General features: G+C 34.3%; 2 protein-coding genes across 2 annotated transcripts in view; both read left to right on the forward strand.

Moving 5' to 3' along the window:
* LOC148957322 (multiple epidermal growth factor-like domains protein 8) overlaps positions 1–2,205 on the forward strand; it is a 30,502-nt gene extending 28,297 nt beyond the window's left edge. Inside the window, exon 30 of the mRNA XM_089115603.1 lies at positions 219–2,205. Within this exon, the coding sequence (XP_088971729.1) occupies positions 219–1,403 (1,185 nt within the window). The 3' untranslated portion in view covers positions 1,404–2,205. The remainder of the gene's footprint in view (positions 1–218) is intronic.
* Positions 2,206–3,593: 1,388 nt separating this feature from the next.
* LOC148957324 (propionyl-CoA carboxylase alpha chain, mitochondrial-like) lies at positions 3,594–21,907 on the forward strand. Its single transcript, XM_089115605.1, has 26 exons — positions 3,594–3,752; positions 5,116–5,166; positions 5,431–5,478; positions 5,956–6,024; positions 6,620–6,733; positions 7,110–7,163; positions 7,865–7,996; positions 8,702–8,738; positions 9,195–9,273; positions 9,883–9,985; positions 10,636–10,662; positions 10,897–10,964; positions 11,067–11,287; positions 11,823–11,896; positions 12,123–12,197; positions 13,030–13,098; positions 13,395–13,470; positions 13,738–13,848; positions 14,398–14,500; positions 15,672–15,771; positions 16,116–16,214; positions 18,379–18,432; positions 19,125–19,190; positions 19,306–19,380; positions 19,826–19,903; positions 20,522–21,907. Exons 1-26 carry the CDS (start codon positions 3,657–3,659, stop codon positions 20,588–20,590), a joined length of 2,148 nt encoding a protein of 715 aa, XP_088971731.1. The 5' UTR covers positions 3,594–3,656; the 3' UTR covers positions 20,591–21,907.
* Positions 21,908–21,918: the final 11 nt, after the last annotated feature.

Below are 21,918 nucleotides of genomic sequence, written 5' to 3' on the forward strand. Positions count from 1 at the left end.
TTAGCTCAGTGGCTGAAATTCTGTGATTGTTATGATTTGTTATATTGTATGTTATATGATATATGTTAGATGTTATGTTATGTTTGTGTCCAGTTTCTACACTTTTGACGATTATCTAATTCCTTGCTCCTTCCTATTTTGATATTCACTCATTTTTTGCACATATGCTTTCCTTCCAGTAAGATATCTTTCTCAATGCTAGTCTATTCTCAATTTAGTGTAATCAATGCAAGTCATTGGATTTCTATGGCAATCCAGTTGGTGGCCGCCAGTGCTTTCAGATAATGAAAAACGAGCAGTCACTGACAATTGGAGATGAAAGGCTACGAGTTGGCAGTGATGCGGTTATTGAAGGTATTCTGCCGAACAGGACCATGTTCTTCGCTGTTCCTCCAAGGTTTACGAATGTTGACATACGCTTAACCGTTGATGTCCTTGAAGGTGCGCTAGATTTGTACATAGCAACTGTCGATAGTGTGTTTGTTGTAGATGTGAACCACACGTCAGGGGAGCACACTTTGCTGTCCCCAACATTACACTCTCGCGCAAGAAGGAACGTTGTCACTGAAACTGTGATTGAAAATGGTTTTCCCGAAATGGTGGTGGAAGAAGATGGAAGTTCGGCGAGATTCCGTCGTGAATCACCCCTTGTTTCAAATACAACACGCTCTACAGTGCACCCATATGTCCCCAAAGCTAACCAAGTATACGCTTCAGCAGATACGCCAAGTATGTACACTGAATACAAAGGGGGGATCTATTTGGTTAAAGGAATCCAGCGTAGAGTGATTATTGGCATTCGATACAAGTACCTTGATTTTAGTTCCGATCGCTTTTATGTCGGGATTGTTACGCGCGGAAACAGAGACAATGTCAAAACTGCCGGCCTGATCTACTTCAGACAAGAGCTTTCCCAGATCGATTTATTCGTCTTTTTCACGGTGTTCTTTTCAGTCTTCTTTCTTATTCTGTCATTATTTTTCTTGCTGTGGAAAATCAAGCAGCTGCATCATGGGCGGCAAGTTGTTATGCAGCAGCAAATGGCTTTGGAAACAATGGCCAGCCGACCTTTTTCTCTGTACACAGTGCAATGCGAGCGCAATGAACCTATCTCTACATATACAAAAATCCACTCTGAACTCATGGAAGTCCCTGCTTCTTTAAAGAATCGCAAGGGTAAGCGCGATCGGTTGCCTACCATGTACCCGATGGCCATTGAATTCACAGAAGACGAACTCGCCGCCGTTGGCACTGTTTTCGTACAGTTTCCTGAGAATGAGGAATCGTTGTGGAACATATCCTTAGGTTCAGCGATTTTGCAAGCCACTCCTCAGCATCTGGTTGCTAGCACAAACAATGAAATGCAGAAAACGACTAGGTTTATGTGCACTATTACCAGCTAAACTTTCAATCGTGGGGAAAATTGGCATAAATGAAAGACTTTGGAAAATCATTGTAAGGTCTCACAGCTCTGCAAGTGAATTGATCAAAATTAAAGTGATGTTTAACACTTTTGAGTGGCGAATGTCTAATACTGTTGTATTTTTTTAATGTATAGCTTTGTATGGCTTTTGTTACTGATGCGCATTACCGTAGTCCAGCTTTCATAAAAGTTTATGATAGTTATTAGAAATAGGCTATTTTCGCACAGGATGAGTTGAAAACAGCCTTGTTGATTCAGTGGCTCCTGAATGCTAGTCATTCAACTAAGCTACTTCATTTGTCAAGCCCTGAAATTTGCCAAGCCCTGAAATGTCTCGTCATTAATCATGTTTAGCACGAGTTTCATCAATCCATACTTATCCGTGGAATAACTCTGACCAACGTCAGTTCTAACAAACGTAATTCATAAAAAAACTTTCAAGGTTTGCACCCTTCCTGAGTAGATTTGCTTGTTAGAAATTCCCTCCTATTTCCCTGATCTTCTTTAATTGGACAATGTTCTTCTGATAGAAAGAACTGATTTTTATTCACTTTTATGCAATAGATCTTGCTATTTTAAAATTAGTAGAGACATTTTAAAAGCAATTATTTTGAAGTGGCATTCTTGTTATAAGGGTCGTAGCGTTTTGATAATCACTGTTGTTGATAAAAAATGCAGACGCAAAATTGGCTTTTCCATCTGGGATATTGTAAATTTCTAATAGACATTGTAATATAGTAAAGGTGATTGCTAAATTAAAGAGAGTGAGTTTATTTGATACATATCTTTGTGTCATTTTTTGGTTACTTGTTTTCTTCAATATGCAAAGGCTCCAACTCTCCCGATTTGGGCGGGAGTGTCCCGATTTGAGAGTTATTTTCCCGTTCTCCCGATTTCAAACCTAAACTCCCGGTTTCAGGATTTTGTTATAAATCTGTTATAAAATCCCATTTTGAAAGAATATGTTGAGCAAAGATAGAAGATCTGCACGAGTTTCTGTGAAACTTGTCACCGTATCTGCCGTATTTATCTTTCTGACGTTTAAACCGTTGCAGGTAAAATGCTTATTAATGAGGTTATTTAAACATTTCAAGACTAAAGACATCAAAATGACATCAGAATGAGACTCACTTGGCACTAACTGGACAGATAGAGGGGAAGAGAATCAGGGGAAGGCAGATATTACTGTGGATGAACAGCCTAGCTGGATGGATCCAAGATGCTTCAGGCGTTTCCAGTTCCATGAGCAGGGGTAAATTTGTTCTATTTGCCCAATCAAATGGTTTTTACATGTTGGCCAATCAGAGGCCACCGTTCATAAGTTACTTCGTTTCAAGGCGTTGCAATCTACTCTTTCTGTGGGGATCTTGATAGAAAAAACAAAATCCTCAATTTTGTTGGCGACGAAAATATACTCTTAATCAGTAATCCAAATGGTTTGAAACATATTTTTTCGATAAATTTTCTAACAAGGAATTACCTGTTGCCATACAAGGTCGGGGTATTTTTCCGGTCATTAGAAATGTCTTGGTCATGCCACGGTATTAAAATATAGCCAACCATTAAAGTAGCGACGAAAATATGCTTGGATTCTTGCTACAACAGGATTTCAAATGATTTTTGCAAGAACTTACTTCTGTCAATTTTTTTGTGGACGGACCAAATTCTAATATTTCACGGAAATTTGTTAAAAAAACTCCAGGTTCATTTTAAATATTCTTGTCAGTGCTTTTTCAAATACATTTTCCAAAGTTAACTTCATGCCTGTGACAGGGATTCTCGAAAAAGAATGAGATAACCTTCCTATGCAACTCCTTAAAATAGCTCCCCATATTAGAAGAAATCCTCTGTTTTTGCCGGGCTCAAGACATTTTACTCTTTCGGTTGGGGTGAAAAATCGATTTATTTGGCGCTTCCAGGCGCAAGACCCTGTTTCAACTTTGCGAATGACAGTACCTATAAGTTTAATTTGTTTTAATGAGTGTTGTGTTCCTAAGGCTTTTTGCGTGAAAGTGAAAGTCACTCTTGTCCTGCTCAGATAACTCGTATATGTAGTTTGATTGTCGATGAAATTAGATCATGGCTATAATTCTTTACTAATTTTTAAGTTTCAAAAATTTCGTGCCTCAATATTCTTGTCAAAACCGCATAGAAATATGCAAATTCGGAGACAGGGTTGTTCAGACAGTTCGCGGTTGCTGTTGTGGAGTGGTTTTCGGACAACGATTCCAAAATGGCGGCAGTTGTAAAAGGTGCCTTGGCTGGCAGACAATTTGTTGGCCAAGTTAATCTTAGCAAGCTAGTTTGCAACAGTGTTTTAAAAGCACAGGTATTTATTCTGATTGTTTAAGTATCTTGCTGTGTGCGTAAAGCATGTTTGAGATGTTTTGGGAGAAAATCTAATGCTTCTGTTTAATTACACGTGGTCAATTTTTATTCTGATAAGATATTGAAAGGACTAGACCAGAAAATATGTTCATTTTCGCTATGATCCCTGTTGTACAGGATGTTTTTCAAACGTAATTTAATTCTTTGTTCAGGATTTCGTTTACGCAAGTGTGCTTATTTAGATTGCAGAGAGGTATTTGCAATTTTTCGAAGGAAAAGTTGGCGGCGATAAATTGGTTTTTATACAGTCTTTTTTGTTGATAAAGCACATTTGAAAACATATTGTGCTGAAGTATATTCCTCATATTATCTTATTATTAGGTACAGCTTTAGTTTGTATAAATTTGTAACAATTTTTCATCATTTGGCTATATTTTTTTCTTGATCTTGGATTGGAGTTGGCGCTGTAAATTTTTATTTCATATTAGCCAAAATGGATTAAATGATTGGAATATTCATGTTAGAATTAACCTGTGCTGAAAATTTCATGTCAGGCCCTGTATAAAAATTACTCTGTTTTAAAAATTTAGCATTCCTATCAATGTGTGAAATCCATGGAGCTTATGCTGGATATTTCCCATTGTTTTTCTAAAGTATGTTGCCATATATCTGGCATGGGCTTTATATAGATTCCACCCTGGATGAACACATTCCACTGTAGCAGCAATTCGGCATCAACTTTTTTCTAAAATGTTCCTGCACAGCTGGTAAAGGCTGTGACATTTTGAGATCTGGGCATGACATGGGTGTGTCATTTTGCTTCAGTCAAATGAAGAATTAAGTTTCCTCAAGATCAACATAATCTTGCATTCGCTTCTTAATTTATATCCTTGGCTTCTGTTCTATTATAGTTTACTTGCTAATGTGTCCAAATGAAGTGCACACTTATATCAAATTGTACACTTGCACACTTGAAATTTTGCTCTTGCGCACACCTGAGATCTTGCTGGAAACTGGAGTGCGGTTATTGGCAAGGGTCTAATGCGCTTTTTCATGTATGACGTACATTTTTAAAGTTCTTACCGAAATTTACACCTAAAAGATTATGACCGAAATTTTTTCCACCAAAATTTAATCCACCAAAATTTGATTGGATTGCAAAAGGAAACCTTGCATAAGGTGAACTTGTACAGGCCAAAAATTTTTTTACATGTTTACAATTTTTACTAAAAATATTGTAATGATCTGGGAGTGAAGTGTCAATCCTTCTACCATGTTTTTCTGATAAATTGTAAAATGTATTATTCTAATTCTCTCAAATATGTCAAGATATTTGATTTATAAAACTTAAAACTATTTTTCAGGCATATCAGCGATTACAGAGGTTTTCTACATCTAGGATTCATGGAGAAAAGGTAATCTTTCAATATAAAGTGAAGAATAGAACATTATTAAATGTTATATGAGCGGCTTATTTATATAAACAAAGGTAAATCACAGTTTGAGAATGAATTAGGAGCTTTTCTTTGCTAGATTTAGTCAAACAACAGAAATTCCTGGGCAGTTGCAGGCTCAAGGAAATTCCTTGCGTAATCTATAATTGACTCCCAATAAAGTTCAAATTTTAAACTTTTATCAGGCATTTTCTAAATAGATTTAATAAGGATTTTATTTTTCAGTATTTCAACAAAGTTTTAATAGCTAATAGAGGAGAAATAGCATGCAGGGTGAGTGACTTTGAATTTTCATTTTCTTTGTCAAACATTTTGCAAGCAGCATTTTTACTCAAAATCTAATAAAAATGGCAAAAATATATTGCAAAAGTGCCTTGTTGTGATTATATATTGCAATTTTTGAGAGCATAGTTTTGTTTAAAAAATTTAATTGAATTAAATTGATTTGACAAGAGAGAGCTCAAATGGTTCAAATGGCTGTGCAAGGGATTATGTCTTTATTTGTGATTTATCATTGGTAAGGAATGGTGATTTTATGCATATATTTGAGGGTAAGGTGATCACATAATGCATTGAACTGGAAATTTTTCCAGTGCAGAGCCATTCTGTTCTAAAAACCAATGCATGTACAGCTCATCCTATACAGCAATGAGCACTTTCTGACCGACTTTAAAGCAATTTTACAATATACAGGTGTATTCAAAATGATGCCAGATCACTGAAAGATTTTTCGTGTTATTAATTTTGCAGATAATAAAAACATGCAGAAGATTAGGCATCAAAACTGTGGCTGTTTATTCTGAAGCAGATGCCAATGCTGTGAGTTTATCTTTCACTTTGTTTGTTTACAAATTATTGATAATAAAGGCTCAATATCCTGAGCTTGAAAATTGTTTTGTCACCATGTAATCTAGTCATCGTGAAATCTCTGACCAATGGCACCTCAGGAAATGTTTTCATAAAATTGCAAATGTGATGATTCTGCTGATGATAAATTGTTTTTCCTTCCAATTTTTTAGAAAGCATTTTAATTCCTTGTTGATAAAGAAATTTGCAAGTAGAATTAAAGAAGGAAGGTCAAATACATTGCTGTTTGAAAATATAGGTATTAATAAGGTAGTAGTTAAGTTAGGTTAAGTTAGTTTAAGCTTATTATGATCTTCAATGCAGTTATTTTAATTTATGAATATTTAAATATTCAAAAGCCTGTATTGATGTTTGATTAAGAGTGAATGAGAAGGGCCATTAAATTATTTTATGTAAGAAACTAACAATAAGAGCTATTTTCCCGATTATTCTCATATCTTTATTTCCTGTGAAACATCAGTTGCATTGCATATTTGTTTGTATTTTAATGCACAATAGTGTTAGGTGATTTTTTCTATACAACTTAAGTTCTGTTCTCTGAATCTAGATGCATAGTCACCTGGCTGATGAAGCTGTGTTGATTGGGCCACCACCATCTGCCCAGAGTTACCTTAGAATGGATGCCATTATTGATGCATGTAAACAAACTGGCGCAGAGGCTGTAAGTGTTTTTGCAACCCTTTGAGCATCACAAAAGAACTCCCTAAAAACATAATAAGATTTCCTTCATCTCTATTTACTTTCATGTTGCTGATGTTATTTTTTATACAATGTGAAATATTTCAGTCCTTACAGTGACAAAAATTACCAAAACTAGCATGTTGATATTATAAGTAGTTTTGTAATGCAGGTTGCAGGTTGCAGATAATCATGAACGATATTCCTAAGATTTAGTCATATAAAAGTATAATATCATTCTTTGCAAACATAGTTTTCTTAAATTTTTTGTGTGCTAAAACAACCTCCGTTTTTAAAGCTGATTACAAATGGTTTAGTTTAATGTGAAGTTGTATTGCAATACACTTTCACGAATTTAGGTTCATCCTGGCTATGGGTTCCTGTCTGAGAATTCAGCGTTTCACGATGCTCTGGTAAGCCCTTTCTATAAAGTTTTATCGCACCCTTTTTGACAGTATCAGGCCTCTCATGTATTTGTCAGGCACATGATTATCTGACTATTGCAGGTCTAGTGCAGGTCTCTTTATGCTATTAGTCTATCTTGTCAACAAGACCCATGGTGTCATGTTTTTATTCAACCTGTGTCCATTGTATGTTCTGTTTTACAGTGCATTATATTCCTTGAGAAATGAAACTTGAAAAGAAAATCACGGTAGTTGCTGTAAATCAAAATCAACCAGGAGGGTAACCTAGAAGTTTAGAATCGTTTTTCTGAATTCATCATGAGATCATCAAGCGATTAAAGCACAAAAGCTTATGGGTTTATCTTAAGATACCACAATAACTGGAATCTTCATCTTCATTCTGTTTATTCTGTAGCAAACTAGTTGCTTCTCTAGGGAAGTGAGAACGAGGAAAGAAGTTGATTAGCCTTGCTACTTAATTGTTGTGTTAACAATGTTAGGAAAGAACTACTGTCTTTATACGAGAAATCTGGCGTACCATATGTACATGGTTTAGACTGTGCTTCTTACCTGAAGTATTTGATTTCACTGGATAATACTGACATAGGATTATTCATTGAAGAGATAAGGATAATATGAAAGTGTTTGTTTCTCTGCATGTTTCTTTGAAAAAGTTATATCTTATATATTATTGGTTTTGGGTGTTTTAGGAAGCAAATGGTATAACGTTTATTGGTCCTTCTCCATTTGCCTTGAAAGCAATGGGAGATAAATTGGAAAGCAAAAGAATAGCACTGAAGGCATCTGTCAGTACTATTCCAGGTTTTGATGGAGTGATCAAGGTAACAAATGTCAAATTGTGTTTGCAACGAATGGCTTATGTGATTTCTGCTTGACACCTGAATTTTGTGATAACAGGAAGTGTTAAAAATATAAAGAATTTGGCCTGAGTAGAAATAATAGCAAGAGGCAGTGTTCGAATTTCATGTTTAGGTTCTAATGCAAGGACACAAACAAGTTTGTTGTAACTGTAGAACTTACGACATTATGTCAATGGCTGCAAGTGTCTACAATTCGCAGTTAGCTGTCTCTCAGGAATATTTACCATTATACTATTTGCAAAAATCACTCTTAAAATGATTCCAAAAACCTACCACAAATTTTGCTAACTTTAGAAGAAAAGTGAAAATCACTTTTAATTGACATAGGAAATCCATACAACTTGTTCTCAGGCAATAGTGCATTATTCGCTCCGTCAGAGTTGCCTACAAGGCTAAAGCTGTTTTACCTGATAAAATAGCAAAATTCGCTTGTGAACGCTAATATTAACTAAACCCTGGCGTAGAATAAACATTTATTAGTTTTTCTGTTTTCTGAATCCTGAAATATCAAATTGTCAATCAACGGTTATATGTCTTTATATAAATTGTTTATCTTAATTTTCGTCATTTGTTTTTTGAGTGACCTACCCCGTCATAAATCTGGATGAGTCCAGACCAGCATTATCTCTATACTTCTAAGCTTTTTCGCTGTTTCTTCCTTTTTAGGATGATGATCATGCTGTTGCCATTGCCAGGGAAGTTGGTATGTTTGTCACTTTCTTTTATTAAAGTCTTCATCCCTGATCGATCTTAATTTATTCTATATATTATGAACAGCTGCTCTGCTCTGAATACCAGGGTATTTCATGTGTTTCAAATCAAAAAGTTTATGTTAGTGAATATGTATCTGAATACTCGATTTTTTACACTTTAAGAGCCGCATGATTCCTACCAAAATATGTTTTGTTTAACTATTTGATATTGTCCGCTTTGTCTCTTTGTTTGATTTTTTTTTCCGTCTTCTCGATGGACATTACTTCAAGATTAATGCATATCTCCAAACCTCTTTTTCGTCCAACCTTTACAGTCAAATTTGTCTAATTCCAACTCGCGTACTTCGAACTAATTCATTCGTTGTGTAGGGTTACGAAAATTGGTAAAACTCATGCAATCCTTCGTTACCTCATACGTTGATCTTTTTGGTGCTACTATTTTGCAGGATATCCTGTCATGATAAAGGCCTCCGCAGGTGGTGGAGGAAAAGGAATGAGAATTGCAAATAATGATACTCAGATCAGGTATATACATTTCTCACCCACCATGTTTTGCCCATTTGCAGCGACCTTCACCTACACCTTCATTGAATTCTCCTTTTGGTCATGTTGTCATTCCCCTGAACTTCTTAGGTAGTCCATACATGTAGCTTGTAGGTGGGCTTTTTGGAAACGCACCTTCTTCCGTAAATTTTAAAATTTATTGATAGAAAATTTCGTCTTGAAAATCCCTAGAAAATAAGCTCATTTTCATCTTTTTGGGCAAAAAGATTATTTTACAACTTTTCAATTTTAAGAATTTTCTGTTATATCTTTAAAGAGTTAAATTATCATTTAAGTTCGTATTTTGATCGCTACGTTTATTTTAAGCCTTCATAATCATCAGTCATTTCTAAAAGATTTTCAAATCCATTTGGATTTGCTCACAAATGGCTGTATCTATTTTATGCTTAGTACTGAGATGTCATGCCTTGAATGTTTGGTGCCTCAATTTTTTCCTTGTAGCTGGTCCCTGCTCTAATGAATATCAACTGTATAAGCATACATTGCACCCGCACATATCAAATAAATTCTCTTTTACAAAATGATTGCCTTGGTATTATTCTGAAAATTAAAAGAACCACATCTTTACAGAGAAGGGTTTCGCCTGAGCTCACAAGAAGCAAAGTCAAGTTTTGGCGATGACAGGCTCTTGATTGAAAAGTTCATTGAGCATCCAAGGCATATTGAAATGCAGGTGAAGTTTCCTATTGTTAAGTAAGGAAATACTGAAGCCCGTGTTATGTTACCATATTCCCATTATTTGATTCCCATTATTGGATTATTCCCATTCTCTATCATATACCTTTTTACCTTCTCTTCTCTATTGTTTTTCTTTCTATTATTTTAACAGCACTCCGTTATCTTATGTCCCTTACACTTCAAGTTTTCTTTAATAGTTAATCTCCCTGCAGCCTTTTCTGTACATGTAATTTTACCTTAGTCATTTCAAATTTTTAAGATAGTAGTTTGAATATTTAGAGAGCTATCGACGAAGGTTTTGCAAATTGTGATAAGTAGGCAGCCTTTGTGATAAAATTTGTATACTAAGGTAATGGCAGTAATGGCTTGCAAACAGTAGGTTGTTATCAAATCAAGCTGAAAACTAAACTCAAGTAACAGCTTTTGAGTCATTGATAAGCCCTTTACCAAAGTGCCTACGCCATAGCTGTCTAAAAGCTTTTTGCCAAAGCAGCTAATTTCAATATATTATTTTATTCTTATAGAACACTCCCCAATTGTATTATACTTCTGTTGCTTCCTTTTTCGAGATTTTGATCAAGTCGATTTGCTGTTACCAGTAACAGGTCAAAAATCCAAATATCAGTTTTTCTTTTATTTTAACAGGTCATAGGAGACAAGCACGGAAATGTAGTATGTAGAAATTATTCCATATGTATTTCTTTAAAAACCTTTTAGAAAGGTTAGGATACATCACCTTAACGAACAGGAGTTTACATAATCTATAAAGGCTATTGTATCAACTGATGTCTTTGCAAGAAATAACAAAACATTTATAAATATTTTAATTGTAATTATATGTAAATCTTCAACGAATTTTAAAAAACCCTTTTTTTCACGATCCTTATCAGTAACTCACTTTTTTAGTGCTATCTTAATGAAAGAGAGTGTTCAATTCAAAGAAGGAATCAAAAAGTTGTCGAAGAAGCACCAAGGTAAGCCAATTCTTTAAACCTAAGATTTAAACTATCCTTGAGAATTGCGCCTTGATAAGCAATGCATTCTATATTGTAACCATGTCTTTAATTCCTTTATAGCCCATTTCTGGATCCCAGGACCCGGAAAGCCATGGGTGAACAAGCTGTCATGCTTTCTAAGGAGGTCGGCTACTCATCTGCAGGAACTGTTGAGTTTCTAGTGGATAAATACAAGAATTTCTACTTCTTGGAAATGAATACACGCTTGCAAGTTGAGCACCCGATCACAGAATACATCACTGGTCTTGACATTGTTGAGCTAATGTTAAGGTCTGCCGCCGGTAAGAATTTTACTCATCAAAGTGTACTACTGCAACAGCATTTCATGACAACGTATTTGCAATGCACTTAGGTTGCATGAGTTAGAGCTTGTTAAATTTATTTTGAAATCATATTCGACAATCGAATCGAAGTTCCATTCTGTAGAATTGGAGTCAACTAAATTCTGTGAAAGTCCTCATTGCTTGCAAAATTCATCTTTTACATCTCTTCATCTCATTGAAATCACAAGAACCCTATTCTCGTTACTAAAAACTTCAATTCTTTTTTCCTTGTAGATTATATATCTTTAAGTATTATTCAAAAAGCTCTCTAAATCACATCCCATGTTCACGCGGTGCTTATATAGCGTGGGCTGTCAGCATAAGAAAACGTGTAAACAAATGCAATATAAATCTGTCAACAATTATGTGACAATAAAAAAGACGTTACACTCAAAATTGACACTAGTGTTCAAGTCATTTGGTCCATCAGTTCAGTCACATGTATCATCAGTCATATTTGAGTTAAAATGGTCTAATTTTCTCCAACTTTTAGGGCATCCACTACCGTTGGAGCAAAAGGATGTGCAACTGAACGGATGGGCATTGGAATGCAGAGTGTATGCCGAGGTATCAACTGCGGAATCACATAATCTCTTTTATGACCATGCGCTGGGAGAATGATATTGGATTATACGTTTGTTCCGTTGTTAATTAATTTAGGCAAGATTTGAAAGGTACCAAAAAACGTAACTTTCACTGGAATGTCACATATGCAGATGTGTTCGATATTATATCTTTTGTGGTATCTTTTATTTTGTTTTTTCTATAATATGTTTTTCTGTTTGTTTTTTAGGATCCATACAAGAGCTTTGGTTTGCCATCAACTGGCCGCCTTTTCCAGTACATACAACCTGATCACCTTGAAAATGTGATTACCGCTATATTTTTAATAGAATTAAACAAGGAATATAAGTAAAATTGTTCTAGAAAAAATAAACAAACCTTTTCCTAGTATAAACAATTTTACTTAAATTCCTAGTTTTAATTCTATTACATTGTACATCACACAATCTAATATTTTTAATAGATTCTGACTTTGGAAAACGCAGCTTGATAATCAGACAAATAACAAGTACGGTGACAAAAAAGATATTGTGATAGTAGCATTCCGACTTCTATTGACGTGAATCCATTTGATAAAATAGAAGTCGGAATTCTACTATCACGATTTCTTTTTTGTAGCCGTACTTGTTATTTGACCGCTATATTTATTGCAATTTGCCCTAGTCTAGCTACAGATTTCATATCTTAAAAATCCCACGTCATAAATTCAAAAATTGTTTTTTTTAATTAAGCCACAAAGCTGCTGCTAATTCAAATTTACACTGATATGTTTCGGTAATGATTGTATCATGCTTTCGTGGTAAAACTGTTTAAGTAAAGAACAGGGGCCTTTGGTAGCTACTTTTCAGGGACAAAAACAATGCTGACCCTCTGATCGTTTTAGAAACAAAGATTACTCTAGGCAATTTTGAAACTGTAAACTAACAAGTAATGTGTATTGTGAAAGAAAATCAGTTGTAACTAGACAAAAATCCCTTTCCCAGAAATTCTTGGTTCCAGTATAGTCATTTTGCGATATGCTGGAATCTTTTGTTCGCCAAATAATCAGTTTAATCTTTACACTTGACTGCTAAGATATTTTTTGTTTTAAAGGGTATTTCACAGATTGCTTTAAAATTTTTGCATTTTTCCTAAAGGTACGTTGTGATTCCGGCATCATGGAAGGACAGGAAATAAGCATATATTATGATTCTATGATTTGCAAGGTAAGAAAAAAACACATAAATAATGTCGAATAATTAGGTACCTATAAGAAGGCAGAATCTGTCTTCAGTCTTGCTGCTGCAATTTTAAATATTTTGACAAAGTCCTGATATCATTTCCTTGTGGTGGTACTTTTTTCTCGTAATTTGTAACCGTGATACAGCAATCTTTTTAGACTCAGATAAACGTATACAGTGTCGTTCATTTACATGTTCAATTTCTACAAAATCCCATGAATGTATTTAAAAAAGCATAACTGTCATGTGTAATTCACGAATTATTTGCTTCTCTTGCATAGCTTATCACGTACGGGAAAACACGAAATGACTCAATCGAGTCGATGGAGAAAGCTCTTGACTCTTTTGTAATTCGTGGTAAGTGTCAAATTTAATGATGAAAACTTTTCACTTTATGAAAACTTAAGTTATCATTTATCTATTTTTTCAGATTTATTTAATCATTCATTTCTTTAAGGTTGCCTCCAAATGGCTTGGATTCTAATCGATGCCAGTCACCTTAATAATGAATCTTCCTGGTTAATCTCTTCGTGTTGTTTATCGCCCTTAATTCAAGGAATATTAACACTTCAAATTTGCTTTTTGTATTTAAGCCATGGTACATTATATGTTGCAAATTTTCAGGGGTGTTGCACAACATCTCCTTGCTGAGAGACATTTTGGATCGACCATCGTTCCTAGCTGGGAATTTGTCAACAGATTTTTTGAATGAAGAATATCAAGATGGTTTTAAAGGTGAGCTCGTGTTATCTGCTTTAATGAAAAATGTCTTTTAGTAACTATTGAATACCAAGTATACTGCAAACAGTCATTGCTCATCACATTTGTATGATACATTAAATATATCTGTAGCAATGGTCAACAATATTCGGTTATACTTGCTGAGAAGGGCTAAGTATCGTGAGATGTCCCTGGTAGATGGTAAAGCTTTTAAGACAGATTGAAAAACAGTTTCTCTGGATTTCTCGTGGTAGCTATGGAGAAAAATGCAATTTTGTTGATTTTGCTTTGAAAGATACAGCAGTAGAAAGGTTCCGAATCCGATCTATGTTTTAGTGATAATTTCTTATTTGAAACTACGTTTTCATCTTCAGTCTTATCCATAATTTATAACCCTGCCATGACAATTTTGCTAACCTATTCTAGGCTACATTAAAAGAAGGTTTTAAAATCCTTCAGCAGCATAAACCAAGAAAATATATGGAATTATTCCTTATATGGCAAACCTTTGCAGGCGCCTGATAGCTTCATTGTAGCATAAGTTTGTATTTTGCGGATTTTTAGGTAGGATGTTGACTTTTGATGAGAAGAATGAATTGGTTGCTGCTGCATGCCATCAATATGTTCATCGGGTTATCAGAGCTGGTGAATACCTGAATCAGTCGCGGTGAGTAAGATTGTTGTCATCATCAAATGTAACCATAATACAGTTAGCAAATAAATTTAGTACCAGAATGAAAATATAATAGTTTGAATGTTAAAAACACGACGTTTCGAGCATGTACTCGTTATCCGACGTTCGAAACGCTGCGTTTTTAACAATCAAACAATTATATTTTCATTCTGGTACTAAATTTATTTGCTAACTGTATTATTGTTATTCTGGATGAAGTACCACACGCAACGTACATATTTAATCAATTATTACCAGTTGCCAATTGATTCCTGTCCTTTTTTCTTGGGTCCTAATTTTGGAACGAAGACCAAATTACAGTGCTTTGGCAGAATAAGAGCTTGCCCCATGTGGCTATATCGAAGCCATTTTGTACCGGTTTAAAGGATTTTGCAGATTTAGAGCTTTTTAATGAAGGTTTTCAGATTATATGGCCTCATGTCAAAAATAGAACGATCTTAATGTTAATGATGTCATCACATAGCCAGTCTATTCTGTATCACAATTTTATTGCAGAGATTTATTTATTTCTTTTTAACACAATGAATTTATGATTTGGACTATAATCCATCAATTAGTATAAGAAACCAGTTTAAACTTATTCAAGTGATAAGTTATAAGGGTGAATTATGAAGTGGCTCAGTGTATTTTGCAAAAATCAATCTCAGCATCTACTCATCAAGATGTCCAACTAATACGGACACATGATTATAAAATAGCTTTGAACCTACAATCCTGGCCACAGCTGTTGAGGCAAATGTCAAAACATTTATAGTCACACAAAATCAAACCATCCCATGTATTAAACACCAGAGATATCGACATCAGCAAACTGGGGAAAAGGGAGGTGCAAAATCGTAACACTGATTGTCCAGGAATGTACTATTATGGAAAAAGTTATACCATAGCTCTTTGAACAACAGATTGTTTTCATTTTCTCGCGGTCGCAACTTTGCTTTTGATGACTAAAACAGTATATGTATACAAAATTTCCTTAATATAAACGTCCAGTCTCCTTAATAAAGACCTTATATTTCTGGAACATTGATTTTTTCAAACCGTTTTCCGGGCCCAATGACAGTTTTACATATAATTGTTTTTTTTGTTAACAAAGGCTAGAGTGCATTCACATAATGACCACATTATTATGTTTTACACAATTCAGATTAACGAGCCAACGAAACCTGCAGTCTTTTGAGCTGGTTTGCACCATAGATGGGGAGAAGTTCGAGTGTGCTGTAGAAATTATTGATCAAGGCATTAAGGTAAGTAAATATATGAGTGATGCAAGTTTTAAACATATGCTTTAGATTAAATCCAAGTTACGTGGGCAATTAAGTGTTTTTACAGAAAGACCAAATAGAATTTAACCTAATTTGCATATAAGGTTTGCTTGTTAATATTCATTTTTGGATAGATTTCACTTTACATTGCTGATGGCTATTTTGGGAACGTTTTTGCATCTTAATTGTGGATCTGGACGTGTTTTTATGGCTGAAGTTTAGCAAATAGTTGCTCTGAAGTTATCAAGATAATTTTAACGTGTTGCTTGATGCAATTCCGACCTTCAGCGTCATAGGGTTAACATCACAGAGTTATGATTTTACAGGCAAATATCAATGGAGTTGATATTGTTTTCACTTCACATTCACCAAAGCAAAATACTTTGTTGGAAGCAGAAGTTAATGGCGTTCCTTGCGTATTTCAGGTGCGTTTAACAATTTACCTTCATTGGTGAAAAATGTGATTTTTGTTCAAATGAACACCCAATCCCCCACCTAAATGTTTTTCCAATCAACCTCTCCCAGCAAATTAAGGATTTTTCAGAGTGACTGACCAGTATCGGAAGAACTAAGAACTAAGTTTTAGTTTTTTTCTGATATTGAAAGAAAACATTATTAAAGGACAAGTGACACGCTTTTGGCGCCAAATGTTTTTTTTCTTTTAACTTAAAGTAAAATGCTGTATGAGAGTGTTGTTGAAATATTTTTCCTTTCTGATTTCATTTTCCCACTTAAAAACCCATTTGAAATTATGGCGGGAAATGAATCACGTGACACCGTGACGTAGATTGTGATAATTTGTTATTGCTGCTACTGGTATAGAGTGCAATATTAACGTTTACAACACGCTTGTAAACGAATACAGTTCGTCTGGACCTGTCGCGTCGTGTTTCGTAAACTCTCTATCAATTACAGGAAAATTCTGAGTTATCACAATGTACGTCATAGGGTCACGTGATAAAAAGCAAAATCGCGCCCCCTGCACCCCCTGATTAGAATTTTTTGTTCCAAACCAGGAAAAATTTACTTTTAAAAGATGATCTATAAGTTAATGAAAAGAAAAGATAGGGTGAAAAGTGTGTCACTTGTCCTTTAAAGCAAATTATTTTTGCAAAAAAATTTTAAGGGTGCAAAAATTAAAACTGGCTTTGGAAAAAACAAAAAAATCTGAACCAAAGCATAATATAAAATGTTTGAGTATACAATTCAGAAAGTAATATGCATTAATCTCATTTTGGTCTAGCTTATATTTTTAAACTGTGTTACTCTGTGTTACTCTGTTTTAAACTGCTTAATGACAATACTTTTAAACTGTATTCCTCTAGCCATCTTAAAACACCAAGCATGAGATGTACGAAAATAGTACAGAAACAAAACAGAAAATAGGAGAATTTTCTATCAAATTGTCGATTAGAAAAAGGGCAGAGGTCTCTGCTAATAAATCTAAACAATGTTAAATTCGTTTAGAAGACAGTCTTGTAATTATTATCGATAGTAAAAATTACATCCTAAATAAAAGACCTGAAATTTTTTCAAAAAGCTGATGTCAAATGAAGTTTCTATTGTCTAACCGTCAGTAAATCGATACATAATTGCCCCCTAATTAGCAACTACGATCATTGAAATTGCTGAAACCTCCATGGACATCACAATTGAATGTAATAATACCCACAGAGAAAGTGGTTTTAGCAATTGATTAATGATCTCATGAAGCCTGAAACTTGGTGTAGCAAAGAAGAACAATCTGCTTGTACAGCTTTACCATACTGCATCAAGCACTTTATGATAGATCAGTAAACAGTAGTATTCATTCTGAAACAGAGAAATGTTTTTGTCTGATGATCATTCGTCTGACTCACTTTCGTAACTTGAAGTTGTTTACTCTGAAAAGTTACAGGCAAATAGCTTAAGTCGATTTTTTGCTTTTTTCAAAGCCATTTCAAATTATGATTTTATTATATTTTGATTTACCAGAATTAAACAAAAATCTCTTGGACAAACAGCAGAAATGTTTTGCTGTTATTCTTTTCTCAACGCTAATTTTGGAAAATTTCTCTTGCATAAGCCTCTACTAGTTTGTATCATTTTTGCATTAGAAAGAGCAAAATTTTAGAACTGAGTGGCAAAGTAAAGTTGTACATCTTAATATTGCCTCTTTGATGTTTTTTATCATTGCCCAAGTTTTGTTTATTGTGTTTCCATTTTGAATTGCATTAGCATCAGCATCATCGATACAAAAGGGTAGTCAATTTCCATATGAGGTCTAGGCTGTATTTACACAAAATCAATTCCATTCTGAACAGTACTACTAAACTGAGTATTATTAGGTCTTCTGTTCACATGGGACCAGGCAAAGTTGTACAAAATGGAACTGTTAGCAGCAGCATAATGGGATCATCTGAAAAAAACAGTTCTGGATGGAACTGCTACGAAAATTATCTTTGAAATGTTTGGAATCTTGAGTAGGGGCAGGAAAAAGGCTTGTTAAAGTCTTGTGATGAACCTGTTTCGCAACTAATTTTACCTCACAACAGTAGGTGTCACATACATATGTAGCTTCCTACTGAAGTAGTCATTACTTTTGTTTAGAAATTCTCAAGATATGTTGGTCAGCAATTCAACATCATTCACAAAGGAACAAAGGTTTGATTTTTTGCTACCTTATCACCATGAAAATTGTTTTTTGTTTATGCTTATCATAGCCTTCCCTGTATTTTGTTATTTGGTGAATCAAATAATATCTACATGTTTTTAAGAGTTTATTTACTCAAGAAAAGTCATATTGACCCATGTTCACGCTTGCAAATATTATTCTTGGCACCTTTTCATTGTATTCTGTTAGCAGATCCAATGCCATAACCATTATAACAAGAGTATCTAATAAGTGACATTCTATATCATCTTTGACATCACACAAGTAGACTCCCTCATATCTGTAGCTTTACACAGCAAAGAATCACTTCAATAATAATTTTCATATTTTTCTCTATGCTCGTTATGGGATTCCTTGCTCATGTCTAGATGTGCTAAATGGACATTTCTTACAAGCCAAGTCTTAGAAAATCGCACCACCACCCATAGTCTATCCAGGCTGGTTGAGAATCACAGCAGATCCCTGAGCAGCTCTTTCATGAGCATCTTTTATTTGATGTTTATTTGTAGAACTGAAAGGATTATAGACCCAAGTTAGTTCTGCAAACGGGCCCCATGTCAGTTGTCTCTTCACTTCTCGGTTGGTTTGAGGCCTTCCATTTGAAATTTTGGATCATTTTTCCTATCAGTTATTTTCATTCTTTTTTCATATAAAGTATGGTACTGCCTTTATTCTTTCATAGTTCCCTGTTATTGTGAGAACAAAATTGCAAGAGCAACTGCACCAACACATGCCTGAAAAGCCAGAGGTAGATTTTTTTAGCTTCAACTTATTTTATTTTTGAAATTTCAGGTTTCAATGCTCTTAACCGTAAATGCTTGTTTGATGAACATTTTTTATTGGTTTGTACTTAATTGTTTTAGGCTGACCACACTCCGTTCCTTCGATCACCAATGCCTGGGACACTGAGGGAAATACGCTGCAAAGTTGGAGATGATGTAGGTGTTATGGCATTGTACATTAAGATAGTTGTTTTATCAGGTTTTTGCATTCTTTGAAAGCTTTGAAAGACCAAACAAAAAACATGTATAAAATTGTAGCAGATGCGAAAGTTTAAGGAGGACAGTTATTAAAAGAGGCTGGTTATTCAATCCCTGCAGCTAAGGATTCAAAACACTTAGCTTTAAATGCAAAATTGAGCAAAATTTTCAGCAACAGAGACATTAAATGAAATTTGTTAAAATTGTTTTGAAATGAAGCAGATGTTAACCACTGAATGAGCAAAGCAGAAAAGTTTGACCATGGTCAAGGTTTGCTACTAAATGAAAGTGCATATTACCAGAGAACAATTTGGCATAGCTGCGAAAACATTCATTTATTGTACCATTCTGTGTTTAAAAATATAAGGCTAAAAGCTCATTTGAAAATAATTTATTTTTTCAGGTGTTTGTGGGCATGGAAGTTGCTGTTGTTGAGGCAATGAAAATGCAGAACATGCTGCGCGCTGAGAAGAATGGCAAGGTTTGTTGCTGATGCAGCAAAATTTAGTATTCACTATAATCTGTAGGATTCAAATAGTTCTTGAGATTATACAAGTAGAAGGATACAAATAGAGATTCAGCAGAACCCTAAATATCTCCTTTCTTGATACTTTTGCAATGAATGTGAAACGCCATGCAATTAATCCATTTAAGATGTGAAAGTCAACAATAGGAATTTACTCAGCTATATCAACACTTTCTTGTCATTTCTTCCGTTTCATGGCCTTTTTGTTCTAAAAAAGATGTAAGGACCTTTGATGCCACCTAGTCCTCAATCCTAGAATTTACAGACAGCAGACACATTGCCACCTATTTCTGGCTCATTAAATCGTATCATTATAAATATAACAGAAAAGGAAATTTTCAGGGAAGGGGAAAAGTTACACACCCAAAGAGGTCCAGAAAATTTGGCAGATAAATTAGCAAAAATTTGATATTTTTCTAGAAACATGCTGCTTGAGAAAAGCTTAAACTGCCTTCTGGCCCTTGCCACTGCACCTCTCATCCTGTTGATATGTCAATACATACTGTAACATCATATTGATTATTCTGTATTGCAATCAATATCGTTCTGAAACAAAACCTTCCATTTTTAAAGGTGCGAGCAATTTACTTCAGAGCTGGAGACAGTGTTGCAGAGGATGATCTTATCTTGGAAATTGAATAATGCTTTTGATAATAGCTTCATGCTTTTGCTGTAGCTGATTTTCAACTTGAATTTGAGAAGAACTTATTTATTATGCATGCTTTTCGTTCACGTAAAACTGATATTACTGTATGCCTCTGCTTTTATGAGCGAAATCCAAAGTATCTCAACATCTCATTTAGCATCATGAAAATAGCACAAATTGGTTCTCCTAAAGGTTCTTACCTAATCCTAAAAACCCTATGAAATATTTTGTAAAAACTTGTTTAATCCCATTAGAAAATAAATTCAGTTTTTCAGATGAATTTTGAATGTGTAATTTCAAGAATAATGTCAGTGTGTCTTGCTTATTTTATCTTTTTTATTTTCTATAATATCCCAAAAAAGTTGCAAGCAATCAATCCAAAGCCTATTTAATTGTAATATTGCTAATTTGTTGTTATTTTTCCTCATTGCATTAATGGCTTGTCAGCATTGATATTTTCAAAAACAATCCATCATGTTATACTGCATATTTCAGACTAGAACGAAATTGAAAATCTTAACCCAAGTATTGTTATTGCAGCAATAATTAAAAAGAAACGCAAAGGAATGATAAGCTCTAAGCCTGTTCCTTGAGCCTTAAAAGTTTGCTTTTTGACATGGAGCAGATTTAGAATTGATTGCTGTTAGTAAGGATAGAGATAGAATTTTAGATGTGACAATAGTTTGTCAATAACATAAATTGCTTCACTTTTTATGGCAGACACTAGTAATTTTTTCCAATAAAAGTTAAGATGCTTGTATTTGTAAAAGAACGATGAAATAAAAATGTCAATTTGATATTTTTCTTTTAACTTTGAAAAAACTTGTTATTGCATTATTGTCATGACTTTGTTTACTTCTTAGTTTTCAGCAAAGTAAGTGAACAATACCAGGCCTGTTCCTTAACTTACATGTTAAGCCTATATAATGCATCTCACTGACTTTTCGAAGTAGATGATGTACAATGCCTGCTAAATTTACTAAGAGTGCCCAATAACTTGTGCCCTTATTTTTTACTCTGATCCCCTGTCTCTCCAGAACAAGGTTAATGGCAAATATAGTGCAAATAATATATTTGATCAATTCTCTTTTTGTCAATTTGTAGAACAAAATTGTTTTAAATTGTTAAGAGGGATGGCTGAAATCGCCTTTTAAATTTGATGATGTTCTAGTCTTCCAAGACTAATGACAATTGTTAATGACCTTTTTGAATGTACTTTCAGCTTGAATTATCAAACCTTTTAGTGATTTATACTTTTATATATTTAAAAGAAAGAAAAGAATATTTTGGAAGCATCTTTTTTTGAGAAGCTACATCTATTTGT

This window comes from Rhopilema esculentum, unplaced genomic scaffold, assembly GCF_057945365.1.
Source record: "Rhopilema esculentum isolate cy_ngs unplaced genomic scaffold, ASM5794536v1 HiC_scaffold_34, whole genome shotgun sequence".
Taxonomy (NCBI): domain Eukaryota; kingdom Metazoa; phylum Cnidaria; class Scyphozoa; order Rhizostomeae; family Rhizostomatidae; genus Rhopilema; species Rhopilema esculentum.